Here is a 15,063-nt window from a genome sequence, read left to right on the forward strand (position 1 = left end):
TAGCGTGTGTGTTTTCTAAATCAGAGCTCTACACAGTACGTTTTCCTTAGTACAGCAAGGGCTCTGGGAGGGTAAAGGTAGGTCATGGCTACTCTACTCCAAACGTTCCGTTTGCTCTTATGCAATGTTTTAATATACTTTTTATTGAAGAAAAGGCAACATGCTGCCAACTGGCTTTTTAGTGCTAATGCTGTATTTGTGAATGTTGTTTAAAATACTGCTGTACATTTATTACATCTCTTCCCAGCCATTGTCCAGTGGTGAATTATCAATCATGTTGATTTTAGGATTTTTTAAGAAGAATTGAACATATTTGACTCATTTCAAATGCTAAATATAACATTGCTCCCAGATGATAAAGCTTCATTAAAGCCTTAAGATACAGATTTACTATTCTAGATGAGGAAAGGCTCTGGTAGTATTGTCTTCTCAGGTTATCTATTTAAGCCTTATTTTTTTTTCTTATTAGTGGATGGCATTGCCCACCTACTACTAAGGATACCTGTAAGCTTTCCGTTGTGATTTCAGGAAGCCAGTTTTACTTACTTTCTTTTCAGAAGTCTTTTTTTAAAGATTGATTCATGATGTTTCTGTTGTAAATCATTATAGTAAAATATAAAATTAATTGCTCTCTTAATTTTTAGTACTTGTACTTGATCCAAGTAAAATATAAAGTAAATAATTACATTATTTATACATTATTATATAAAATAATATAATACATTATTAATACATTATAAAGTAATACATTATTACATTATTAATACATTAGTAATGCATTATAATACATTATAAAGTAATGTATTGTTTTATTAATAACATTAATAAAGTTAATTAGTAACATTATTAATACATTATAAAGTAATACATTATTACTTCATACAAAATATAAAGTAAATAATATACAAAGTAAATAATATAATATATATATTTACTGTAAAATATACAGTAAATATAAAATTAATTGCTCTCTTAATTTTTAGTACTTGTACACGATCCAGTTATTTATATTTAGTCTTTATTTGAGGCTTCGTATTTATTCCTTTTGTTTTGAATATTGATGGTGGAACTTTCATACTTTAGGAACATTGTTCCACGTGATTGTTAGAATTGTATCAATATTATTTCTTATATATGTTGAAAAGTTTACCTAAATTTTTGTAGCAGTATAATTTTTTTTTAAATCTGAAATGACTCAGGGTGTTGTTAAATGTTTAAGGAAAATATTATCTCAGTTATATTTCTTAGATTTGTTAGGGGAACATTTCCTGAATGTCTAAGTGAATTGCCTATCATTTGTAGGTAAGATACTCATTTAGCACGCTTTTTCGGGATTCAAGAGCAAAGAATTGTGTTGATTGGTGACATTTATGGGGTAAGTGGTGATGCCTTATTAAGTTTGCTTTTCCTTTTGTCCCATCTCCATCTTTCCTCCCCTCCTGTAGGAAAACTAGGAGTCTATGATGCCGATGGTGACGGAGATTTTGATGTGGATGATGCCAAAGTTTTATTAGGCAAGTAGATGTTTTACTTTCTGTTAGTGTTGGTAAAATGCTGGAAACACAAGAGTATTTTTCCCCTGGTGATATCCATGTCAATTGTACACATTTTATGAGAGATGTTTTCCCACTTACATATTTTATTCTTGTTGATATGTTAAATGACTTAATTATTTTTCCATGGACTCACATCTCAGTTTACTTTTATAAGTGGATAGCATATAGCTTTTAGCATATCTTCTCAATAAGGATAATAACTTGATACCTTTTTCAGATTTAAAGCACTTTATATTCTGAACTTAACGTTTGAACATAGAGGTAATATATTAGTCTATTTTAAAATATGGTAATCACAGCATTCTTTAGCCTCATTTGACAATCCACTTCCATTTGAAAATGTAAATTTTTAAAAGGTTACATAAGTTTATTTTGAAATAAAAAAGTGATAGTAAACATCTTAAAATGTGCTGTGCATATTTTAAAGGTAACGTTAAAACTATGAACTCTTAGTTTTTGGTCAGGTTTATTTTGGAAGTCTCCAGCCCTTCTCTTTATCTGTCTTCATCATTGAGATGTGTCTTCTAATAAGTATGTGATATTCCCTCATTTGTTTTAAAATATTGTTTTACTAGAAAGGGGGGCACTGGTTTTAATATGCACATTTTCTGTAATCTGGCCTGGAGAGAGATGTGTTTCTGCTTATTAAACCACATCATTTCCTTTGCTTTAGTGTGTAGCATAGTTTGTATTAAAACTTTTGTACCAAAGTCTTTAGAAGAATAATGAATATGGTATGGATACACTACACTTAACTTAATAAAATAATGTCACAAGGAGATTCTTCCTCTACCCACAATTTTGTGTATACTTTATGGACATGAAAAAAATGGGGGGATATCACATCTGTAACCAGTGAAACTGTTTTCAGTAGATTTATCTTAACCTTCCTATAAAACATGAAGTTCTAAATACGAAAAAAGGGTTTAGTTGTGATTACATGTAATATAGCTTCTTAAATTTATGTTTTACTATTGCTCAGTGGGAATTACATTTACTACTTAACAGTGGTAGCTCACTCTCTATGAAATTTCTTTTTCTGTCTTAACCTTAATGAAATTTTTTATGCAATTCTATTATTACATAGCTAAATTTAAGTTTGTATAAATATAGTGAATCTTGGAGGACTATAATCCTCCCTAAGCAAACCAAATAAAATTATGTGGAATTTAATATCAGAATAATGCTAGTTTGCCTATAAATGGTTTATTACTTCATTTTATTACTTTACTTTAAAGGATGGATTCTGAATAGTGAAGCTTTTTAATTTTATAAATAACTTCATGTGGGCCAAAGTTCCTCATTTTTAGAAATATTACTTATATTTCTGTGTTATTGGCTTTAAATCAATTATTTGGTCTGTCAGATAGGAAATGTCAACTATTAAAATTAAATATTTTTTTAAAAAATAAAACACTAATTCATATAGCAAGCTTATATTAATAACTTGATTTTTAGTGTTACATTTAGATTTCAAGAGTTGGTTCCCTTTAAGGTTTTAGTCAATCATTCACAGGCTAACTAATTGTAACTTAGAACATTGCCATTTGCAGGTAGGTAGACACAGATGGCGTGGGCGAATCATAACTTGTTTTTTTATATAAGCAGTATATATTTGGAGGTGTCTTTAAATTTAGTGAATCTCAGTTCATTTTGACAATTTGACTACTCAGTGCACGAAGGCTCAGATAAACAGTTTCACCGTATCACAGTTTCACAGTTGGCGTGTGGCTTCAGTAAAGATGAAACACACAGGTGAGCTGTTCGGCTCCCTTACGTCCTATGCTATGGTGTTTGAATTCTCTGCATGAAATGCAGTCTTGAGCAGAATTGAATTTTATGACTGAAGTTCTTTCTTAGTTTATGAGGTTATTGTAGTTTAGTTGTGTCTCTATTACTGGCAGGTAATTGCAAATAAAGCCTGGTGAAATTCTTGGGGTGCAGACATTAACGGGCCCTGTATGTTCAGGGAGAGGTTATGGAGGAGCAAAGTCAGTGAGCATATACCCAAAAAGAAGCTCAACTTCCTGAGTGCATTCTCATTGGAGGGACAGCTCAAGGGTAAGGGTTTTAGACTTAAGGCAGAGGATGTCCAGAAAGTAGGAAGTTGGAGATTAGGGGAGAGCTTGGCATGGTAGGGGTGGTAATAGTTGAGATTGTTAAACTTTAATAGTTTTGACATTTCTTTTATAAGTATTTCTGCATTCTTAAATCTGCAAACATTTAAATCGTATCAATGTGAGGAAATGTACACATTCATGTTTGCATTTCTTTCACATTTTAAGGTTTGGTTTCTCTTGCGAAGTAGAAAGAAATAATGAAATGTGTATGAGTAAATCAAGATCAATAGCTATCATTCATTTTAGTATTTCCTTGTTTCTGGTCATGACCCTTAACATATACTTTGAAAATATTCTAAGGCTGGTCTAGTTTACATAGCTTCCTATTTCTGTGGCCAAATTTTCTAAAATAAAGTATCCTTGATTTTGGTTTGGATAATTGAAAAGTACATTGTTTGAAAATGTGTTCTCTGACAACTTGTTTACCAAATAAAACTGATAGCAAATTGATTCCAGGACTAAATGTTAAGAGTAACATATTCTTAGAGTAACACCACTACATGACTGACCTCTGCTCCGGGGCCAGTACCTAGCTGGTACCACACAGGTGTGGCTGCAGAATGAAAAGGACACCTTGGTAAACACTTATAGACTGGAAGGGATGCAGGAGGAGCTGGGGAGAGGGAAGGACTGGATGTTGCCCACTCAAAGGCACTCATACCCTGCTCTTTGGTTTGGGCCTGCTCTTAGAGGTTAAGGAATTGTATACCCAGAACTTTTTCAGTACTCTTGGCTTAACAATCACAGGGAAGTTGCATTATTGGATAAAATAGTTTTGTTTAAATACTTTTGCATATTTATTGGTCATACAGTTTAGCCTATCATAGTAAAGAGTGCTCAAGTTTTATATTTTCTATTTTTAACTTGGAAGTGCTTCTGTTGGAAAATTGGAAAGAAAAAATGTTTGTTGTAAATACACAGCTGCAGTGTTTTAAGGTGGGAGGAAGAAACACTGGAGTTTCCACAGAGACCTGCGTGGGAATACAGATCTCTGTTCATAGCAACTGTCGATGGTTGACTTCAGTAAAAAAACATCCTGGGTTTGTCAAAGATAATTTAAACACCGACTGCAATGGGGGGGCCTCCGCTTCCCCAAATAAATGAAACATGGCATGGTGTAGCTCGTCTGTGGGTTAAAGTGGGGGAAATTCACTAAAATGTTTAATATTTATATTCTTTATCTTACTGTTATTATCTCTTACCTGTCAATCTTCATTGCTGGTAGTTATGCTACATGGAGAAATTCTGTGTTGGCAAAGCCTGAAATACTAAACTAGGTGGTTATAATTTCACCTGTAACATCACAGATGTTGACATTTTTTTACAGCCAGAACCCTACACCCCTTTTCTCCTCTCCTCAAAATTAAAGGCCTTCCTCTCTAGAGATTGGCAGTATTGGTGACTTTGGAGTTGAGAGACCTTTCCTCTCCAATGCCAGTTCTTCACAGGCAAAGGAAATAACAAACAACAACAACAAAACCCAGATGATAAAAACAATATTACTGTGCTTTCTTTCCATCACGGGGGCCTGTTTTGGGACTAAGACTTACAAACAACAGGAATCTGGGGTCTTTGCAGTAGAAGCTCATTTCTCGGGCTAATGGGGACAAAACTTTGGAAAGTTCTTATTGCAAATGACTGGCTAAGGCCCCAATCACATTTCATATTGGTAGGCAGAGTGAATTATTATTGATAACTGACTTTTATTATTGGCCAACATTAAAAGGCTGTGTGTCAGTAGCCAGAAAATTATAGAGCTAACATATTGTTAAAGTATGAGTTAATTATCTGAGTTAGACACAATTTGAGTGCATTTAAACTCATCTGTGGGGGCCGTGAAGAGTAATCCAGTAATTTCAGAGTTCCTCAAGTTAACTCTAGGCCCTAAGGGGAAAAGCTGGAGGAAATGCACCTTTCTGTTTTCGAGAAACATGCATGGAGCTCTGTAAATGTTCAACTCGCTAGTACCTGCTGGGTAACTGAGCAGACCTGGTGGCTCAGAGGATCTGCCTCTTTACCCACACGCTGCTGTGATTCGGGCTTCCCGCTGACGGCGGTCAGTCCATGTTGGCTGGTGCGGTTTTGTGTTTTCAGCTCTACATTCTCTGATGAGAGAAACACAAACCTGGGCAGGGGCTGGGAGGAACGGTGAGGACTGGTTAAGTCGTGCCTTTCCTGTAGTTCATATGACTGCGAGTTGATTGTAAGGTGTGCATCTTAATCGATTCCCTTATTTTCCAAAATACCTTTTCTGTAAACCTCTGTGACCGCGATGCACATCCTTTTTGAGATCACTCTTCCTCTGCTGCTTTTTCCACCTAACTGCTCTCCTTGTTTTCTCTTTCTCTCTTCCTTTATTCTTATGTAGGCCTGACCAAAGATGGCAGTAATGAAAATATTGATTCTCTTGAGGAAGTCCTTAATATTTTAGCCGAGGAAAGTTCAGATTGGTTTTATGGTTTCCTCTCATTTCTCTATGATATAATGACTCCCTTTGAAATGCTAGAAGAAGAGGAAGAAGAAAGCGAAACCGCAGATGGTGTTGATGGTACGTCACAGAATGAAGGGGTTCAGGGAAAGACTTGTGTCATTTTGGATTTACATAACCAGTAACTTTGATTCAGGGACTGAAGTCACTGGCTGACGAAAACCCGAAGCAGTCTCCTTTTTCTTTCTTTCCTTTGCTCACCCAGGGCTTAACGCGCAGTGGGGCAGCCGTGATCAAACAATAGAAAGCAACCATGTGATCTTTTCCCGAAGTACAGCTCCTAGCTAGTCCCTTGCTCGGCTCCCCCACTTCTAGTGAAGAAAGTGGCGTTCCTCATTCCCGTAGTTGTCTACGAAGTGCATTACAATGATGTTCTTGGTGGTATAATTGGTTTCTGTATCATTCTGTTTCAACTTATGTATTCACTGAACTAAATCTAGAAACTTAATAGCGAATTGTTTTGTGATTAACCTTTGATGCTTGTCTTTCTAACACACTATTAAGATGACTATAATAGACTTGATTATCAGCATATTTCTAGCATGGTTCATAAATAAATGCTTCTCTTTTGCTCTTTAACATGACTGATGTGTAAAACAATCGTTCTTAAGACACCTGATTTTTAAAATTGTAATTTGTTTAACTGATTTGTCACATAGGTTAATGCCAACTTCAGTGTAAACTTCTGTATTAATGGTGCTTTTACTCCATGTTTTTGCCTTAGCGTAGTTAAGTTACTGTATTCAGAGAGTAGTGTGTCCGAATATTTCTGTCTATGGAGGCAAAATCATTTTTAATTTCATTTCCAAATATGCATCCAGAGAAGGTTATTTGTATATTTTTTAAAAAGGCATATTATACAAGAAGGAAAATGTGAATATGTATCTTAAATAATGTTGTACATATTAAAATTATTCATCCTAAGTAAGTCTTTTTCCATTTTTTTGTATTATCTTATTAACTAGCTATCAACTTTGGCTTAGGTATAATAGGAATTTTAGATTCATAAATTAAATTTATTAAAGTGGTAATGCTTTTGAGTGGAATGCTTTTTGCCATTAGAATGCCTTAAAGACATCTTTGAATCTCTTAACTTAAAGTTAGCTTGGTTGAATAATACTGAAAGCAATTGTATTAGCCATATATAACATGCGTTTTGTAAAATTAGAGTTTATCCATTTCCTCCCTCAAACAAAGCTCTTCACAGCTTGAAAGCAAAAAGATCTAAGACCTTTGGTCTCTTCTACTCTTTCAGGGAGTGGTGTTTCATGTTTTATTTTTATTTATTTATTTTTTAAAAACGAAGATTTAATCTGCCACGTTCTTACATTTACACTTTTGAGACATGTAACCATTACATTGTGTTTGTTTCATGTTTTTAAATCTCCGACATATTAAAACTTAACTTTGGTTCTTCCTAGAGCTTAAAATTTAAAAAAAGTTGGCATTTTAATGATTTTATTTAACTATAATAATTTCTGCTTTTCAAATGTTCATTTTTTTCATATTTAATAAAAGTTCTTTCAGTAGGTGGATTTTTCACCCATTTTCTCAGGTTAGTTTCTTTGTTAGTGATCATTCTTGTAGGCTGTCGAAATGATAGCCTGAGAGCAGGTCTCCAGTCAGAGTACGGGAAGCACACTGGCCGCCTCCTCCGCTCTCCACGTGCACATGGCAAGGAACACTGTCCCATGTGCTAGTCTTATTTTTTTTTTCTTAAAAAAAAGGCAATTTTTCGCAGTTACTTTTGGAAGTGAATACACCAGTCGTATGTTGACAGTGCTGTTCTAAAGCTTAAGTGGCCATTAAAGCTCTAGTTTGTCTTTCCTAATTATTCAGGGAATATCTTTCATTCTGTTAATGTTTCTGACAGTTGAAAGCTTTTGATTTTACAGTGTTAATATTCAGGAACAAATGGGTATCATTTGGTAATGTTCTTTCTGAAAGTTGATGTAGTTTTTGCCCAAACTTAATGCATCTTCTCTTTGAATTTAAGTACTATGAAATAGCAAAGTTCATTAGGTTTCAATTCAAAAGCATTCTTAGGCCACACAGTTAATGAAATTCACTTAGCTAAATGCCTGAGACGTATTTTTTAAGGCACTCTTACTTCTTAATGCTTCATTACTACTAACCTCTAGAAGATGTTTGATTAGATTATAAGAAGTAAATAATTAAATTTGTGTGTTTAAAGTGTTTGGAATCACTAATCTCTCAACAGGCTCTTTTTCTCGTGATACTAACACACATTTTATGTGCAGAAATTAATTATGCATTATTTTCGTAAGTGAAAAATAAGGGTGTAAGATCATAATTTGCCATTTATTCAGTACCCCCTTTAATCAGCCCTTTGGAAAAGACTCACAGGCAGGTGAATCCCAGGTAGCTCCTGAACCCCTGACTTCTGTGACTCCTTCAACTTGTGTGTACGGCTTGTTTTGGTGAGAGAAAATAGTTGTTTGCAAACTGGTATAGAGTATGTTGAAGCTGAACAAAATTACCTCACTTAAATTTTAGTTATTATATATGTTATAATTCTGAATGTTCTAAGGATTTATTGTGTTATGTTCTGTCTCATATTTTTCTAGCTTAAACTGAGAAATTTACTTTCAAAGGCAAAACTGTGTTCTGTACATTTGAATATTTACTTATAGTTATAGAATTTAGAGGTGCGCTGTAGTTCCTCTGCTTTCCATTCTGAACAACCACGGACTTTGAGGAGCATGCTCGGCGTGCAGATGCCGTATGTCTCCTCACAGCTGCCCTTCTTGCGTCTTCCCACGCTTGGCTGTTTGTCCAGCGGAAAGGCACTGAGTTTTCTGAAGTTCGGTGCAAAAACAAGGAATTGGCACTCTGGGGGTTTATTTTCTGCACATTAGCTGTTTTCAGCCGGATTTTTCCTGGGACCTCAGGGGTTGGGTGTAAGTCGGTTGGAAAAGCATCTTCTATGTGCTGATCTTACTTATTCCATTTCTGAGGCCTCGCTGCCATCTGGCTGCCCGTGAGACTCAGGCAGTGCCAGGGACCTGGTGGGGTGCTGGGGGAGCCAGCCTTTTCATCTTGTGCTCCGTCCTTTATTCTGGAAACTGCTGAAACCGGAAAAGTCAGCGTCTATGCTGCCTGTCACTGCCAGAACCAGTAAGTAGAGACAAGGATTGAATCTTTATGGGCGCTTTATTAAGCTGGCTGGTGATCTGAGAAGATGGCAGGTTATAAGGACTGTCTTACCTCTCATCACAAACTGACCTTTTATATAAGGAGAAGAAAAGTGTGGGTAAGGGGTTTGGAATTCACAGAAAAGGTTAATCAGGTAAAAGCTGCAGGCCTGCAGTTTTCCTAGCATCCTTTCTTTATCTGTGTCTAAGGTCCAATTGCTTGTGGGTCTCCTGGAGTCAGGGGGGTCATACTTCCAGTTCCTGGAACAATAGCTTTTCATATACATTAATTACTAAGCTTATTTAAAGCTAAAAAATTTTCAACTCTTGAGCTCCCCTATCACTACCTTCCTGTCTTATAGAGCTATATCCAAACATGTAAGAAAAACTTTTTTCCTGCTTGAATTCTGGTTTGTTTTTCTTCATAGTTAGCTAGACTGAGCAAAATGTTCCCTTGTCTATCCTGATGTTTATAACTTTGGAGAATTAGCAGGAGCAGATATAGGCATAGACAATTATTCTTAATTTGTCTATGATTGATACTCAGTGATCCTTCCTAGATAAGCTTCTGGTCTAGAAAACAAAGCAAGACATTTCTGTCATTTGGGCGATGGAGTTTTCTTTGATCACGGTATGTATTTGGAACACTTGAATGAAATTCATCATCACAAGTTGATTGATGAAACAGTACACCGAATTCTCTGCCTTGGTTGTTTGTTGAGATAACCACATGGTACAGAGGAATAGGTATTAAAGAGTTAGGAACCAGGTCCTAAGTCTCACTGAATCTCTCTTCAAAGCTGAGCCTAACAGACGATGGAGTCCTGGTGAGTGGGAACCTCAGGAGTCACCTATTGCGTACTGGGACACTGAGGCATTTCCTTTGTTTTTTAAGCCATCTTAAATTAGTGAAACAATTATTGGACGTATTTTTTGAAGATAAACGACATTTTGAACTTCATACAATAAACTAACTTATGTCAACAGAGGTCTTAGGTGACCTTCCCCAGATATTTCATTTGTAATTTGAATCTACATTTTATCTTTAGTCGAACTCTAGCTGTAATCTCACCCTAAATCTAGTCTTTCAGTTCTGTTATGTTCTAACCCTCCCTCCCCTATTTATCGTAGAAACCTGGAAGGGTTAGAGCTTCGTTTTCCCCCCACAGTGTCTGTGACAACATAGTTACGCTGTCTATTTAAAAATGTAAAGACTTGTAGTGTGTCCTGACGTGCATTGTACCAAAACTGGACATTCCTTGTAGAGCAACAGTCTGCCTAGTTCACAGAACCTCCTCTTCGGTGGCTGGCCCTCTTATTGCTATCTCTAGTCAATGTTGAAATAACTTATGATGTTTCACTGTGAAAGGCAATAAGATAAGAAACTGGGGCTCACAGGTCTCACCAGGGACTACGGGAGAGACTGAAATGTCCTAAGTATAAAGTGAAACCCAGCCTACCCATTCTGTGGCCAACTCTGAAAATCTGCAGTAACTACTTGGGCTTTTGTAATGGAGCCAGTCTTCTAAAATTATGTCTGTTGCATGAGGTGGGACCCCAGGTCCAAGCATTGGCTTAATGATTGGGCATTTTAATTTTACCCAGAGCATTTCATTTTGAAAATGTGGGGGAATATGTGGCCCTGAGGCAGTCGTCAAAATAACGTTATTACCTTTAGGCGACTCCCTCGTGTTCTAGAGAAAGCATATTAGACCAGGTGTTTTCAAATTTCTGTATGAGAATTCCCGAGTAGTCAACACAGCCATTAGCGATCGTCACTAAGAAACCGTCGGAATAAACACACAGACAAAAAGGAAGTAAGCAACACGGCGATTGTTTAGTTTTTGCTATTCTCTTTGACTCTAACCACATCCTAACGCTTCTTTGATGACTGCTTGCAATTGGAATGTATTCTGTCAATAAAATAACTTATCTAAATGGATTGCAGAATACCAAATATGCTTCCTTGTCAGTCTCTAATTGACATAATTTTCTCCATATTACTTGGAAACTATTTTTAAGGAGTTATTGCACTATCATGAATTTTATTCTTTGATGGAATTGTTCCCTTTTTTCCTTCCTGGAAAAAATAGGTGTGCACTGGATTTTTGACACTAAAGAGATTCCACATCAGCCATAGTTACAAACGCTAAGAAATTAATTCTGTCTACAATTAGGAATTCTATGAAAGCAAAGTCTTACATACATGCCTTGTGCTTTTCTCTGGGGCCCCTTCTCTGCTTCCCCAAACTTGTAATTTTTTCCCCTCTACATGCTGTCTTCCCTCACCCCTGCCCCACTCACCCCTCCTCCACCAATGGGCTTCACACTGTTGTTGGAAAAAGAACCATTCTAGGGGTCCCTGAATCGGACTTCTGTGAGGTGCTCCCTGCCGTGACAGTTGCTCTCTTCAGTAGGAATTCCCAACTGTTCAGCTCTTGCGTCTTCCTTCCTCTGTGGAGGTCATTTTGCTTTCTGCTTTTCTAAGGTAGTCACCCCTGGCTTGGGTTCCATTATTTTTCCTTCTTTACCCTGTATAACATTTAATTACTTTTATTTTTTGAATCATTGTTTCCCCCCTCACTGGTGTTTTTTTTCAGAGGTGGCGTCTTCTGGTTTCCAAAGCCAACGTTTTCCCTTGTGTCTGCACCTCCTTCTTCTGGCCTCAGCATTTTTCCTCTTTCTCATTAACTCAGTTTCTTTTGGCTCTAGGCAAACCTGTGTTTTCCTCTAGCCTTCAGTGCGTACAAACACCAATGTAATTCTTCAAAACCCTATTCCTTTCGTGCCCCCTGAGAATCTTAGGAAAATACACATATGATCGGTTTTCTTCTAAGAAGGTGAGAGCAGCCCTCGTCAGCACCCCGGGTTTTCGCTCACCTCTGTTTTCCCATCACTGTAACAAGCCTGCTGCCTTTTGTACTGTCATCTGGAGAACCCAATGGGACATGTAATGATTAACATAATTCAGTGGTGTCCTCATTCTAGACCTTTGTCCATGCCTTCCTTCCTAACACTGTTCCTTTACTTTTGAGAACTGCATTTTCTTTTCTCTCTTTTCTCCCCAACTTAGGGGCTTCTCTGTCAAGTTCCAGTTCTCCAGGTGCTGTGCTTTCTTTCATGTCTCTACCGTTTCCTTCAGAGACTGAATATGATCGTTGTCGCTTAAATCGTTAGCTCGGTGTTGGTCATGTCAAAAGTACTGAAAAATTACTGACTGTACTCTTTCAGTTTAGGAAATTAGTTGAAATTGGTACTTTGGAATTTTACATGTCAACACATTGCACGTTGTTCATTTGTTCCACTTTAAGGATTCATACCCAAACTGCAAAAGTTTTAAGTACTTCTTATTTTTCCTGTTTCAAGAATCTGATGCTGATCTGATATTTTAGCTTATTAATAAAAAGGTTAACGTTAGTCTTTTCACCAGTATAGCTCTTTTGATGATAGTGGGGGTAGAGGGTAGATTGTATGATTTTCAACGCTCTGCTTTTTAACAGAAAAATCCAGGGCTGCATTTCAAGAACCTGTAGGAGTCAGGAGACATTAGCATCACTAACAGTGCATTTTAGTGATGTATGCTGACTTAGTTTGCACTTTGAAGAATGCCCATATATTTAAAAGTTGGCATTGTAAATGGGAAAAATAATTGTCATCACACACTGGTTGTGATTGGGTATGTATATTAAGTAATTGACAGGTATAGGAAGCCACGTGGAACAGTTAAGTGAAATAAGTGAGTCATAGAAAGACAAGAACCATATGATTTCACCCAAATGTGGAATCTAAGGGACAAAATGGACTAACGAGCAACATAGGACAGACGTAGATAGAGAGCAGGATGACAGCTAAGGCGGGGAAGGTGAGAATGGGGGTTGAGCAAAAGGGAAAAAGGACTCATGGACATGGACAACAGTGTGGTGATTGCAGGGGTAGGGGGAGATATAAGGGGACTAAATGGTAATGGAAAAAAATACAATAAAAATTAAAAAGAATGCACTTATTAAAAAAGAAAATAAAAATATAGTCAGTGATAAGACATACTAATACTTTCTTTTCCCCCCAGAATGATAATGGGGATAGTTCAACCAAAATAAATTCCCATTCTCAAATAGACAATGTCATTTGATGGAAACTGGAAGTGGGAGTGTGATTGTGGTTTGGAGGAACAGAGGGAGTGATTGCTGCAGCTTCCAGCAGGAATAAGTGTAAAAGGGCTTGGGGGGACTTCTGTGACCTTTGCCCTAGAGTGACAGACTGTGCACGTTGCTGCCTCGCAGGAGATAAACTCTAATCCCCATACATACTCCCACCCTGAGGTGCCCAGGACAGCGATTTTCATCCAGTGTGCTGCAGGAATTTACTTGTGCTACGAGATGAAAAAGGTTGAAAATCGCTGGCCTAGGAGAAGGATTGTCAACTTGGAATGCCCCTTGGGGAAGTTTGCTGATACATGAGTATAACAAAGCAGTTTTGTGAGCAGGGGGACGGCAGCTGGCTGGGGTGCTAAGTACAACTTGTGTGGGGTAAGAGTGTACCGAGAGGCATGTGGTAGTGACATTTGCTAGAGGGTTCAAAGTAAACCCACTATCGTTACCTTCACTTGCAGAGAGAGGAAACAGAAAGCTCACAAAGTTTTTAGATGAAGGGTAAAAATCTTAATATATACCTACCCAACAGTGTATTTCTTACCTGTGCAATTTTTAAATAAAATTTGAAAGTATGTGGGAAAAAGCAGTGATTATGCAATAGTTAAATTCTGTTCAATGTGCCATCCTTTGGGGGGAGATGGTAATGATGATCGGGGAGGGAAGTGAAGTCCACAGGTCTTCAGTCTTGGCTCTTGTAATTGAACGTCTGAGTCAACAAGCCGAAGTCCTCTGACTGCCAGCCATCAGAGCACTGAGGGAAACACCGTTTCCTGTGGTAATTACACATTTCTAAAGCCACCAATTCTTCACTTCTAAGGCACCTTGTGAGGTTGCCTACTGATTTTGCCGTGTATAATGCACTCCCATGTGTAATGGGCACCCATGTTTTAGTACTAATTCCCATGTATGATTCGCATTATGCATGGGAAATAGTACTACCCATGTATAATGTGCAATCTTATATTTTTCCTGCAAAAATTTGCACAAAAAAATGCACATTTTACAGGGCAAGTACGGTAAATCATAGGCTGATTATAATGCACTTTTCTGTTCAGTGAAGGTATGGTTCTAAAATGATGTGATATATGTTGAAGGAGTGTATTTTTTAAAATAATGAATTTAACTTAATTTGTTTAACAGACACATCAATTTTAACTATTATATAGAGACTTATTTTTTAATTACCTTAATATTTCATTTATAACCTATTTTCATCTTGTAAATATCAACAGAAGGACCTGGTGGGGTAGCCAAGAGAAAAACTAAGGCCAAAGGTATTTTCTGTTTTTGAAATGAGCCTTGAGTAAATCAAGTTAATGCCTGAAAATGCATGACATTTTCCAGATATGTTATGTAGACGCAGCTACTAATGCTAAACATTATTGCTTTTTGGTTTTGGGTGCACCTTGGGTCATGAGTAGTTTTATAAAGATCTCATTAAAATTTTTTCTGCCTCAAGCCTATAATACTAATTTTCTTTTCATATCACCAAACTTTGTAAGTCTTTTTATTAAGAACATATATAGCCGTATCACAATATTGTTATATTATATATAAATTTACATATACAAATCCTACCCTCCAACTTAGAAT

The 15,063-nt window shown here is 36.7% G+C and overlaps 1 protein-coding gene across 13 annotated transcripts in view; it reads left to right on the forward strand.

Annotated features, from left to right (window-relative positions):
* Positions 1-15,063, forward strand: part of ASPH (aspartate beta-hydroxylase) — a 204,374-nt gene that overhangs the window by 34,558 nt on the left and 154,753 nt on the right. For 10 of the 13 annotated variants that reach the window (XM_053929580.1, XM_045204921.3, XM_045204919.2 and 7 more), the window contains one exon: positions 1,446-1,514. In XM_053929580.1, coding sequence (XP_053785555.1) covers positions 1,446-1,514 — 69 coding nt within the window. Of the gene's footprint in view, positions 1-1,445; positions 1,515-14,702; positions 14,745-15,063 lie in introns of all 13 variants that reach the window. The other 3 variants (XM_053929583.1, XM_053929584.1, XM_053929585.2) reach the window with 1 other exon arrangement.

The sequence above is a fragment of the Desmodus rotundus genome, chromosome 8, assembly GCF_022682495.2.
Source record: "Desmodus rotundus isolate HL8 chromosome 8, HLdesRot8A.1, whole genome shotgun sequence".
Classification (NCBI taxonomy): Eukaryota; Metazoa; Chordata; class Mammalia; order Chiroptera; family Phyllostomidae; genus Desmodus; species Desmodus rotundus.